This window comes from Hipposideros armiger, unplaced genomic scaffold (genome assembly GCF_001890085.2).
Source record: "Hipposideros armiger isolate ML-2016 unplaced genomic scaffold, ASM189008v1 scaffold_189, whole genome shotgun sequence".
Taxonomy (NCBI): Eukaryota; Metazoa; Chordata; class Mammalia; order Chiroptera; family Hipposideridae; genus Hipposideros; species Hipposideros armiger.
The window spans coordinates 845,141-858,028 of record NW_017731539.1 but is presented as its reverse complement, the minus strand read 5'-3'; the positions used below and the strand labels follow the sequence as shown (position 1 = coordinate 858,028).

Sequence of the window (12,888 nt, the reverse complement as noted above, 5' to 3'; positions counted from 1 at the left end):
CTGATTGAAGCCCCCAGAGCCAGGGCAGGTTTCTTTTTCCTCCCTCTTCGTCTCTCTGCCTTGTATCCCTCCCCACACACCCCGGCTGCTCTGGGCAGTGAACCGTTTCCCAATGGGATGAAATGCGGATGGGGTCTGGTAGGGAGATGCTGCGGAGAGGGTCTGGATTGGTGCTTTTTAGGGCAGTAGCTTTGTGGAGGGACATGCTCATCTCTTCTTGCCTGTGCCTCAGTTTCCCCAAGTTTCTGAGCACTCGCCCACCTTCTGGATGGAGGCCAGCAGCCCTTTTGAGTGGCTGTTAGAGTTGGACTGGACAGAGAGGGTCACTAGTGGAGGTTTCTGCAGAGAGGCTGGGGATCAGGGGACCCACCCGGGGCTGTTGTTAACTAGCAGCGTGATCTTCAAGAAGTCACTTATCTGCAAAATAAGGACCTAGTCTGGAGTTTTTACATGTGCTTTAGTGGCAGAACATTCATTTTCAAATGAGATTGTGTACATGAAAGAGGGAAAGCCAGAGCGGCCCTGGTTGAGTAGGGAGGGAGAGGCGGACACAGTGGGGACCTTCTGTCTACACCACCTTCCCTTGCTCCAGTTCCCTAGCAAAGGTGGCTCTTAAGCCCGCTGGGGTCCCAGTGATTTCCTCATCCACCCAGGGACCTTGTGCATCTGTCTCGTTCAGGTCCTGACGCTCTGTAAGACTGGAAATCTTTTTGGGGGTCCACATCTAGGTAGTCTGCCACTTTGAAATACAGGAGAGTATCCTTCTCTGTATCTCTAACCCACAGCTGAGCACCACACTTCAGTGCAGAGGGCCAGCCCTTTCCTGGGTGTATAAGGTATAGACATCTGGGAAATTAGGTTTGGAAAGGACAGCGTTCAAGGAGCAGAGCGTGTGTTTTGCCCAAGAGCTCATGTGTTTGGTTAGAATCCTGGAGCCAGGAGGCAGCGATTCGGGGCTGGATGACGATGAAAGGCAGACTCTTATACACTATTCTTTGGGGAACCATTGAGAGAGGAAGTTGCAAGGCTTGCCTTTGGTTATTTCCCAGGCCAGGTAATACCTGAAATGCACACTAGACTGTGAGCGAAATAGCTCAGAATCTCCAAGGTAAGGAGTTCAGAAGTTTTCGAAGTTACTTGATAAGTATCCTTGACACCACCTCACTGATTCCCCCAGCCCACCACAGGAACTGTGATGGACACCCCATTGAACATTTCATTGTTTCAACCGCAGAAAGGGGCCGTCCCACAGTCTGGTGGTGGACTTATTCACTGTTCAGCCTCTGGCTTTCATGGTGTCTTTCCTTCCATTTAAGCTTTCACTCCTATGTGAAGTATAAGCCAGCAGTCTCTCATAAAACCTTCAATGGATAGAGGAGAGCTTGTTCCCATCATTGATTAATTCATTCAAACATTTGAGTGCCTACTTCATGCAGGAAATGCCCTAGATGCTGAGTGTCGTTCCCTCTTGTTGACTTCAAGGATGTCATAAGCCATCTCTCACACATCTCTTCTCCAGGCTCAGCCATTTAATCAGTCCTCACCTCTAGGTTGACAGTATTTCCCACTTTCCCTTTAAGTCACTTGACCAGTAAGTAGTTATTGACTAATTGTATGTCCAGACTCTCTATTCAATGCTTTGAGAAATGCAGAAGTTACATAAGATAAAACCATGGTCTTGTGGGACATGGTCTTATTAGGGGGGAGAACGAAAATTTAAAAATAAATAAAACAGCACAAAACAGGTTAAACTATTAAGAACAAAATTGCATCCATCTGGCTCCTTCCTAAGAGAAAAAAAAAGAAGATCCAAGTTTTCCAGGGAGGGTGGGATAGTTCCTAACTTTGTTGAGGTAGATACAGCATAACCAAAAATGTAGCATCTCTATTTCCAGTCAAACAAGTGGATCTGGTCATTTCTCAGCCCCAAAACCACTGACATGAGGGAAAAGTGCCTGTGTTAATTAAGATGCTTTGAACACCATTGGGGTTGATTTTCAGTTGTGGCATCAGAATGAGGAGGAACGTTTTGGTCTCACTCCTGCTGTCTACCCAGTGAACCCTGTTAAAAGGCAGTAGAAGGATCCCCATCTGCTGGATTCCCAGGGCCTGAAGAATTTGAGATTTGACTACTGTATGCTAATGCATGTTGGCGGCCATGCCCTTGTAGAGGATTCGCCCATGCCCATACCTCACCCCAGCCTTTCTGTCCCTTCTCCTCAGCTCGATCCTAACCTTTGCTCAGCTCTCAAGTTAAGAGTCCTAGGTTGTACCGATAAGATCTGAAGAGTGGATGGTCATTACCAATTAAATAAAATAATGTCTGGAAGGAAGGGTCAGTTAAGGGTCATTCATAGGGATACATGTTTTATGTTTTACTGCCCTTAGTTCATCTGACTAATAGTCTGGCACTTCTCTTTTTTTCCTACGCCATGTCTCATCAGCAAATTATTTCCAGTGTGTTATAAATCAGAGACATCACGTTATCAAAGAAGGAGGGTGAGCTTTGGGATAACATAGCTCTATTCTTTTTTAAAGAATTTTATTAAAAATATAGCTAACATACAATATTATATTCATTTCAGGGGTACACCGTAATTATTCAACATTTATATACCTAAAGAATTGATCACCATGATAAGTCCAGCAACCATCTGACACCGTACCACACTATCACAATATTATTGACTATATTTCCTATGCTGTATATTACATCCCCATGGCTTATTTATTTTATACCTGGATTTTTGGACCTTTTATTCCCCTTCACCTTTCCCTGCCTTTTAAAAATTTTCAATTACAGCTGATATGCAATATTATTTTGTAATAATTTCAAGTGTATAGCATACTGGTTAGACATTTATGTAATTTAAGAAGTGATCCCTCTGAATAGCCTAATACCCACCTGGCAGTCTACATAGTTATTACCATATTATTGACTATATTCCCTGTGCTTTACTTTACATCCCATTACGATTTTGTAACTATCAATTTGTATTTCTTAATCCATTCACCTTTTTCACCCTGCCCCCAGCCCCCTCCCATCTGTCACCCCAACAAATCCAGTGCCCATTTGACACCATACATAGTTATTTCAATATTATTGACTATATTCCTTATGCTATACCCTACATCCCCATGGCTACTTTGTAACAACGAATTTGTACTTCTTAATCCCTTCCTCCTTTTTTTTTTACTCACTCCCCCAAACTCCCTCCCATCTGGTAACCATCGAAATATTTTCTGCATCTATGAGTTTGTTTCTGTTTTGTTGTTGTTTATTTTGTTCCATGTATAAGCAAAATCTGTCTTTCTCTGTCTGAAGCTCCACTCAGCACAGTACCTTTCAGGTCCACCCATGCCACGGCAGATGGCAAGAACCCATTCCCTTCCATGGCTGAGCAATATTCCATTGTATATATGGCCTGCTGCCTCCGCCAGCTCCCTTAAGGTTCAGCCACTGATAAAGCTTCCTGCAGTACTCAGTTGGGTGAGGCGGGGTCTCAGGGAGTCATGGGAGTGGAAAGAGTTGTGGTCACCAGGGTAATGTAGACTCTGGTTTGGTGCCAGTGCTTAGCCTGGAGCAACTCAGCAAGTCTCAGAGCACACTGAGGCCAGTTGCCGCCCACCTGGGCCCTCAGACTCCAATAGTTTAAGAAAGAATGCAATGCAGGTGGGGCTGGCTGCTCTAGAGAAAGTGCTGCCGGTGTTGGTGGAGTTGGGTGGAGCATAGTCCCAACTGAGTCAGCAGGGTGGAGCAGCAGAGCTCACCAGACCAATTCAGATTCAGATTTGGCCTATGCAGGGAGGGCTCAACACAGAAAAGATGGCGCCTGCTGACTGGCTGCACGGGAGGAGGGCCCCCCACAGGAAACATGGTGACTGTCCTTCAGCCCTAACTCTGAAGCCACATGCATCAGTCTACCCTCCATATGCCTCTGACGTCCCCCACCCCGAGTCGGAATCCCCACTATTTTTTACAGCCAGATGTTATGGGAGCCCCTCTTCCTGGCACCAGTACTTGGGGCTGGCAAAGCTGGGGTCTCTTTCTCCTCTGGGGGGAACCTCTGTAGCCACCAAAGCCCTCTTGATTCTCATCCACCACACGGAGGTTTGGGGCCAGCCCGTGTTGTGTCTCCGCCCCTCCTACCAGTCTCGGCATGGCTTCTTCTTTATACCTTAGTTATAAAACTTCTGTTCAGCCAGACTTCAGATGGCTCTCCCGGTTGATTGTTCTGTCATTTAGTTGTGATTTGAATGTGTTCACAGAAGGAAGCACGCACAGTGTCAGTCCACTCCGCCATCTTGGATCTCCCCAATATAGCTTTAGATTTAAATCCCAAATACGTGTACTTCTGAGTGACCTAGAAAATGTTATTTAACTTCCATAAAGCTTAACTTTTCCCAGCCATGAAGTGGAGATCCTTTCTATCTCATGAGGGAGTTGTGAAGATTAGAAGAAAAATTATATAAAGTAGCAACCACTGTGCTGGGCACCCAGGCCATTTTCAATGAATTATAATGTCTTCCCTTCCTACTTAATGTATTCTGTGGCTGGCAGTGAAAAGATACCAAGGGAGTTGTGCTGGGGTTAATGAATCTGTCTTCCATGTCTTCTGTTAGCTGTCCTATCTGAAGCATCTCGCTCTGCCACGTTTCCATTTTCAAGGCTCAAGCTCGAACGCCGTCTTATTTCAGCAACGCCACCCTGAACTTTCTTGCCTTATGTCCACAGTTAGGCGCTTACACTCTTCTACACTCTGCTTACACTGACGTACACATCTTATCCCTTGACCAAACTGTAGGTTCCTTAAGGGCAGGGACTAAGTCTAGCCTAGCGCCCTAAGTGTTGTTTAGCTGTTTCATTACAAACAGAGGGGCCAAGATGGAGCCAGCTTCTCGAAGCACCATCCCCGTGAGGATGCGAGCCCTCAGGACTGGATGTGGGGAGAAAGTGACAGCGTTTACATTCTCCACCTCCTTTCTGCTTTATCCTGGCATTAACACCAGTTTCTGCATCGTTTTTGGCAAAGTAATTTAGAGAAGCTAAAAAAAGCCCAGTTGAGCTTTTCTGAAGGCTGGAGGCAGTGGAGCCCAGCATGACTTCCTCACTTTCTTGAACCAAACAAAATATTTTTACAGCAAACATGAAATCTTTCTTATTTTTTGCTAATGCTCTCCAGGCCTAATAAAGCTAGCCTTCACACTCCTTGAATCCAAATAAGCATCTGCCCTTTTTCTCTTTACCCCATACTTACCCAGCATTTTTGAGCAACAATAAGGAATATGGTTATTTTATTCATTAATCATGGGATTCCAATGAGTGCTCTCTGGAGAAGATGCAAATATATTACAACCTTAACTTGATCCTTTCTTATTACGTAAACACAGAGACCCAGAAAATATATAAAGTTGACTCTTACATTCTAATATTGTGCATGACAGTTGGAGGCATAAGCTACAAATACATAAATACTATATAGGATCAAAGACATTTGATAAAGGGAAACTGAGTCACATGTATCTGGGAAGAGGAAAAGGTCATTTTTATTGGTCTGATTGACAAAAAAAAAAAAGGACAGAATATGATGAAGCCCTCCTAGAGGAAATGTGCCTTTAACTGTCTCTTTAGCTTGTGGTATCATAGACAAGGATAGTAATTGAGAAAGTTGGGGACCCTCCCCCGAAGGAAGCATTGTACATCTATAGACTCATGTATGATTGTACCTACAATTTCAGGGAGTCTGTAGACCTGCTGAAGTCCATCCACAGACCATGAGCCCTAATTTAAGACCCTTTGAAGCACTGGTGACACATATAAACAAGGTAGGAGAGGACAGTAGAGAGGGGCAATGCGCTGAGAGATGTGGTAGCCACAAGGGTAAGAAGGCCTTTGAGTCAAGACTCCTAGCCCTGAAACACCATGTTTACCTTTTGCGATTCTGCTGCTTTCACTCCAGGTCTAGGCTGTGTCAAGTCCATTGCTGATCAGCTATCCTAGGGATACAGTATGCAAACTTTGAGAAGTATCACTGAGGAAAACTCCTTTGTTCTTTTCCAGCTCCTCACAGCCAGTGACCTTGTAGCCAGTGACCTCAAAGGATTTCAGCCACAGGTAAGTTCCACTGACCCTTTTATGAAGTTTGGGAGAGTGGAAGTTTCCATACATTGGTCATGAGTAAACAAAGTTGGCACCAGGGCAAAACCCCCCATCTTGGATTGCCAGCTCCTCTGACTCAAATGCCAACCTTGTCACTGCCCTTTTCCTCCCCTCTATATATTTTATAGTGGGGGAAAAAATACAGACCAAGATGCACTTGAAATGTGTGGTGGTAGGTGACTTACCTTAGAAAAGGGTTAAACCAAGTCGGCAGAGGGTTGGGTGGGGCTGGGGTTCTCCCCTGTAGTTCTCTTTTTTGGGGAACAAGATGGCCATGTTTCTGTGGCCATCTCGTGTAGTTCTCTTTGTGTGCACATGTCTTGCATTCACCAGTTTGGTGGCCTGGTTCATCTCCGACTCCAACAGAGGCAGACGGTTGAGCCGTGCTGACCTGGGTTGGAAAATGGGCCACTATTTTCTCTGAGCAGAATGCTCTTTGGAAGTCGCTGTGGGCAAACCATGGAGAGGGCACAGGCACGGGCTCTCTCGGGACCTCTTTGGCAGCGGGCAAGATGGAAAGTCACCCTCCTTGTCTCTGAAAGGGCACTCGCTGTGTACACACATACACATAAGCACCAACACACATTCTCCAGATGTACAGAAGTCCCTGTGTTCCCCTTGGACCCAGAGCAGACCGAGCATGTGTCTAAAGAGAGGTCAACCCACAAGGGAGAGCTGTAGTGCTCTGTACTCATTCCTTTCAACCTGAACCTTTCTGTCCCTCCTCAACTCAGTGCTGCCTTAAGATTGTGTGGAGATACATCTTAGCTCCTGGCAGAGAACTTCTGTGGGTGGAGCAATTAATTTTCTAATATCAAGGGTTGCATATGTTTGGGGATGTTTTCTTCTTTAAATACGTTTCACATCATCCAAGAGCTCACTGTGCCCTCACTGCACTTCTGGGATACCTCTTGTGAATGCTCTTGTACTGCTGGGGAAATTGAGGACCAGAGTCCTGATGAGAATTGGCCTCAAATCACACCGAGAGCCAGGGACAAGGACCGAGGGAGGGGAGTGAGAGATTCCAGGGAGAGAATGCACAAAATAACGGGCCCCGCTGGTGAGAATCAGAGATAAGTCCTCATTCCAGTTTGGGGGTGTTTGAATTGCAGCCTGTTTTTCCTTCTGCCTGGGATGCCATAAGGTTTTAGAACAGGTCATCAGTAGAGCTATTTGACAACTATAGAAACCTGATAATTAATTAAAGTACTTATTCACATATTCACACAAACTTCCAGGGTTGCTCAGGGAAGGTCAAAGAAAAACTAAAGAAAATCAACATATGCCCATATGCCACCGTCATCCCCACTTACCTCACACACAGCGGCCTCTCAGCTAAAGATTGAGTTTTGTCTGAAAATTTATAAAAATAAAGGGAAAAAGTATTTGCATGATGCTGTTTTGAGGCTTGAAAAGGGCACATGGTGGAGACTGAGTTGATGAGTTTATGGGAGGGACGTGCGTGTGTGTGTGTGTGTGTGTGTGTGTGGTTTGTCATTGTTGCTTTCTGAGGTGATCATATTCTCTCCATGTTCATTGAGCCACATTTCTAAATATTACATGTAAAATGAACTGTTAAGGGATGTGGAAGTTAGATGTATTTGGGGTGCATCCATAACATTGAGGCTGTGACCCTAGAAAGGCAGCTTCCTTGCTCCCCCGACCCCAACTAGCCCACTGTTGCTGGTGCAGTTGGCTCACTCCCCTGGTTCTGTCTGACCTTTCCACATTATTCCATTTATATGTCATCCCCCTGAGGCTGGAAGCATAAATCCATATTTCTCACTCCTCAGGACGTGTGTTCCTGAGGCCAGGAAGCCCTGGGAATCTCGTGGCCGGCGTGTAATGCCCAGATCAAAGTTGATTCTCCAGTGTTAGTCCTCAATCAGAAAGGCCTGGATGTGGGTCAAGTCAACACCACCCTTTGGGTGCCTTTCCACAGAGAAACAGGGCGCTGCCCGTATGCTTTGGTCTGCCACTCCCATCCCTAGCCTCACGGCACCAAATTGTTGGCTTCTGTTGTTATTTTCCCCTTCTCCCTTTGGGTTTCGCATGAAACTGAGCCCCACACATCCCGATATCTGCAATAATTCATGGGTGTGTTCCCTTCTAGGAACTGTCACTGACTTTCAGGAGGGGAACTCACTGAGATCCCCCTTCTGGGGTAAGTATAATATAATCAGGCCTGTCAGTTTTCACACAGTCCACACTTATCACTTGACGGTAAAAGTGTGTGTGTGTGTGTGTGTGTGTGTGTGTGTGTGTGTCCTTGATGCCTCATCCTGCTGTAATCTCTTAGGGAAAAGAGCCATGATTTCCTCACTAGTCTTTGGTGACTCTCAGCTTTGAAAGTATGGACAGAGGCGACAGTATTGGGACGGACTATTCTGTTTCTTTGTCTCTGTCCCCCTTTCTGCATCTAGATAGAGAGGAGGAGGGCAAGGAAGTGCCTATTGGCCTTTCTCGCCATGATTATTGTTTTGCAGTTATCACACTCATAAGTGGAAACAAACCCTTTATTCTGCAGGTGGAACCTGATGGCTGATGCTAAGATTCTAATTCTTATGGTTCGCTATGGGAGTTCTTTCCAGGCTGGTGAGCTTGGCCTCTGAACCACACAAGGTAGAACCTTCTAGAGTCAGGCCTGGGGCTGACAGGTGGCTACTATTCTCAACAAGTTTTAAAGTCACGAATGGAAAAGTTTCTGAAATTCACACCTAAACCTTCCCTTTGGTTTTCCCCACCCAAAAAACCCCACATCTTTCGTTTTTGACACTCTGTTTCTCTTACCTTTTAAGGGAACAGACACCTTGAGTTCCTGCTTTCTGGCTTTGGGGTGATTGGAAATGAGCGCCCTTCTTTCCCTGTGCCAGACCATGCCTCTCCACCTCCAAACGGGAGCAAAACCGGGCATTTCCTTCCCTTTCATAGAAGCCCAACAATCGCATGCTTTCCTCTCCGTGTTTCTTTTTATTCTACTTTTCCCCTCATTGTAAAAGCTACCCATGTTCACTGTAGAAATACAAAATGAGGAAAGGTGATCAAAAAGCACAAACTTCCAATTATAAAATACATAAGTCCTGGGCATGTAATGCGCATCACGGTGACTGCAGTATTTAATAACACTGTATCGTATTATTTGAAAGTTGCTATAAGAATAGATCTTAAACGTTCTCACCACAAGAAAAATATATTGTCACTAGGGTGGTGATGGACGTTAATTATAAAAACTATTTTTTTAAGAAAAAGGAAATTTGGAAAACAGAAAAACTTAAGAAAAAAAATCTCCTGTTATTCCCTAGAACTATAGATAATGACATTTTGAAGAATAGTTTCTCAATCTTTGTTGTACATAGACATACATGGATGGATTTTTTTAAAAGTGGATGTCCTCTTTTTTATGCTTTTTTGTTACCTTCTTTCTTGTTTGTTTGCATGCTTCCCATGTCACTGGAAACTCTTCTAGCAGCTGGCTATTTTTGTCTGGTTGCTAGCCCTATCATTTGTTTACTACTCCCCTCTTGTGAGACATTCCATTCCTTTTGCAGGCTGAGCTCTCCAGGAGCAATCCAAGGCAAATGCTAGACCCAGGGCCCACATCTAGGATACAAATAGCATCCAAGGCTTCTTGGCATCTACTTCTTCTTTGTTTCTTAGTTCCCACAGGGATGCAAAGTTTGCTTAAACTTTGCAGTAACATGTCCATGTGGGTATGCCCACGGGTACTGGTGCACATGCTTACAAGGGCCCGGCTGGGGATGTGGTGAAGAAATAACCACACTGGTGTTTGGAAAGTGACCTTTCAAAGACCCATCCCCCACTGACTAAACGACTTGCTCCTCTCCTACTGTATCAACTCTCCATTGCCTCAGAGGAGAAGAAGATACTTCTTTTAGGAAAAATAAAGGTTTACTTCAAGTGTGCCTCACGGTAGGATTTTAGGGAATAAGTATAATAGCTGCCCTATAGAGGGTAGCCATTTGTAAGGAATTTCTGAAATGTCCGTTGCTATTATTGCCAAGGATACATTGTAGTAAAGGGTGGAAGAGAGTAAATCAGGGCACACGGGAAAATATATTTCAGGGTGGAGAAAACAGGGCTTTTAGTTACTGAGTTGCCATTTTGTTCAAAGGCCACCAGGGAGACCTTCATATGCGGCTTCCTGCTGTGCCCAGGCTCCGCCCTCAGAATTTGACAGTTCTGGAATGTTCTGCCACTAATCTCAGCTTTGTGACCCTGGGAAAGTTACCTAATGTCAGTAATCCTCATTTTCCTCATTAAGCAAAACAGTTGTGCAGTTTACCACCTAGATTATTGTGAGACTCAATTGAGACAATGCATGTGAAAACAACCTAGCACAATGCCCGCCACACACCACGAATTTCCTTTCTTCTTCTGTTAGAGATGCACTGGTTCAATTATTGAAGGAGAAATTGTATCTATACAGGGCAAGCAGGAAAGTCTTCCATGCGGAGTTGTCATTGTACCTGGGCCAAGACAGGTGAGAAGGAAGTGAGGTGGTGAACTTAGTCTAAGCAGGGGAAGCCTGACTAAAGGCCAAAACAAAGGTGGAAATGCTTGGGTGTGCTGTGTAGACTTGGAGGGGTCTAATTAATCTGGTTCAGAGGTAGGGTGGTGAGAAATTAATTGCAAATTAGGTAGGGGCCAAATTGCAAAAGTGTTTAAAAAACTGTATAAAGAATTGAACTTTTAAAAAAATTAACTACTATTAAAGTTTTCAGACTTACCCAACAGAAGGCATAATAGTATAATAAACCTCCGTATGTTATCCAACTTCTATTATGTATTATCAAACTTCAATGGTATGCTGCTAAAAAAAGCCCTGATTTGTATATATAGCATTTGCCCATTTCTGTGGTGAAAATATCTCCGCCATGACCCATTTTAATCTGCCAGAGGTTTAACAACCTGTTCGTAGTCTTTGACGGTCAGCTTTCCGGAGCTGATATAACTGGCCCTGAGCACACCTCTGGGCCAGCCTCAACAATCATTACCATTTTCCAACCTTACTTCATGTATGCTCCCAGCTACTTTTGCTTTTAATTTTACTTTTGGGGGAATAGTAAATAAAATCTCAGCCACCGTGTCATTTCACTTATAAATACTTCAGTAAGCTTCCCTAACAAATAAGAGCTTTTTAAGAAAATACAAATACAATGCCATTATCACACTTATCAAAATGAATAGTAATTCCTCAATATTTTCTAATACTTAGTCCATATTCAGATTTCTCTGATTATGGTAACATGTCATTTTATAGTTGATTTGTTTGAATAAGGATCAAGTTCTGATTTTAACACCCATCTGAAGAACATGGCACCGTTAAAGGTTTGAGGGTGGGGAAGCGTCAGAATTGTGATGCAAGAAGATTATGCCATAGGTAGTAGGAGCGATGAAATGCAGAGGGGAGCCAGCAATACTCCTGAGCCCTTGGTGGACATGAGAAGTACTAGGGGCTGCTGCTGGGCTGGGGTCCATTGGAGCTGTTACTGAGGGGACAAATGCCAGAGAAAGTATGGGGATGGAATCATCGGACACGGCAGCTGCTGGGCTGATTGGAGAAATAGGCATAACCATTAACCAAAGCAGGGGGCCAGAAAACAGTGCAGGCTGAGAAGGTGCCGTGTTCAAAGGACGAGGGCTTTGTCTTCCCTAAATGAACCCTTGTTCCATTTACCTTGAACCCCACAATCAGTTCTAGTCATTGATCATCAGGGGACATAACTATCTCTGAATATCTTGGGCTCCATGAGTCTTAACCCAAAAGTTTTTAATGCAGGAACCCAAAATATTTTGTGAGAACATGCTACTTTTTAGAAAGGTATGACCATGGAGTTTCTGAGTAGAATGAATCGTAATTGTGTGCATCTTCCAGCAGAGAAGGTAGGGCGAAGCAGAGAAAGGACCGTGGCAATAGCCCATGGATCGATGATGTTCTGTGGTTTTGATTGCTACAGATGGGTGCTCCTACATGGAGAAGCAGGACAGGTTGGAGAGTTAGAGGCTCTGACAAGTCTTGTCTTTTTACGGTGAAACCCCTGAGGTCCCAGGTTGCTTGTTCTTGGGGTTGATCAGGTGTTTCCCACAGAATCACCATTATCTGATTTGACTCCAAATGGGCACCTGCTGCCTACACACTCAGCATCAACAGTTGTAAAGATTGAAATGGAGCTCTAGATTTTCCAGAGCGTTCAGCCCCTGCTGAGCTCAGCTGGGGCTGGTGTGAGTACATCTGCACGCTACCTTGGGTTGAGTGTACATATGCTGAGGACTTACGCAAACTGTGCTACATGCCAGAAAGCAGTCTTTGAACTTGACATGCATTATCTCATTAAATTCTACAAGACCTTTGTGAAATCAGTAATATTGTTATCCCCATATTACAAGTAAGCACAGAGTGGTTACAGTCACAAAGCCAATAAGTGGCAGAATTAGGATTTGAATGCAGGCAGCCTGGTCCCAACATCTGTGTTCTTAATCACTTCTCTTATGCCACCTTGAACTAAAGCTTATCCCCACTGTTATGATCATTTAAACCCAGGTTGACCGCTGATCAGACCAGGACAAGCAGCCTCACCTTCACTTGTGTACATTGTATTGAGTTTTCTTGATCTTTGCCACGTCCCAGAAGAAAGCAGTTTGTACATCTCAGAGTAATACAGTTAGTGTAAAGCATTTTGAGTTCTTCCATCTTGGCAAAGAATTTC

At 44.4% G+C, this 12,888-nt stretch overlaps 1 protein-coding gene across 1 annotated transcript in view; it reads left to right on the top strand.

Annotated features, from left to right (window-relative positions):
• The window catches only part of SETBP1 (SET binding protein 1), a 351,100-nt gene that overhangs the window by 180,078 nt on the left and 158,134 nt on the right, over positions 1-12,888 (top strand). The window contains 1 exon segment of the mRNA XM_019652899.1: positions 6,062-6,115. Coding sequence (XP_019508444.1) covers positions 6,062-6,115 — 54 coding nt within the window.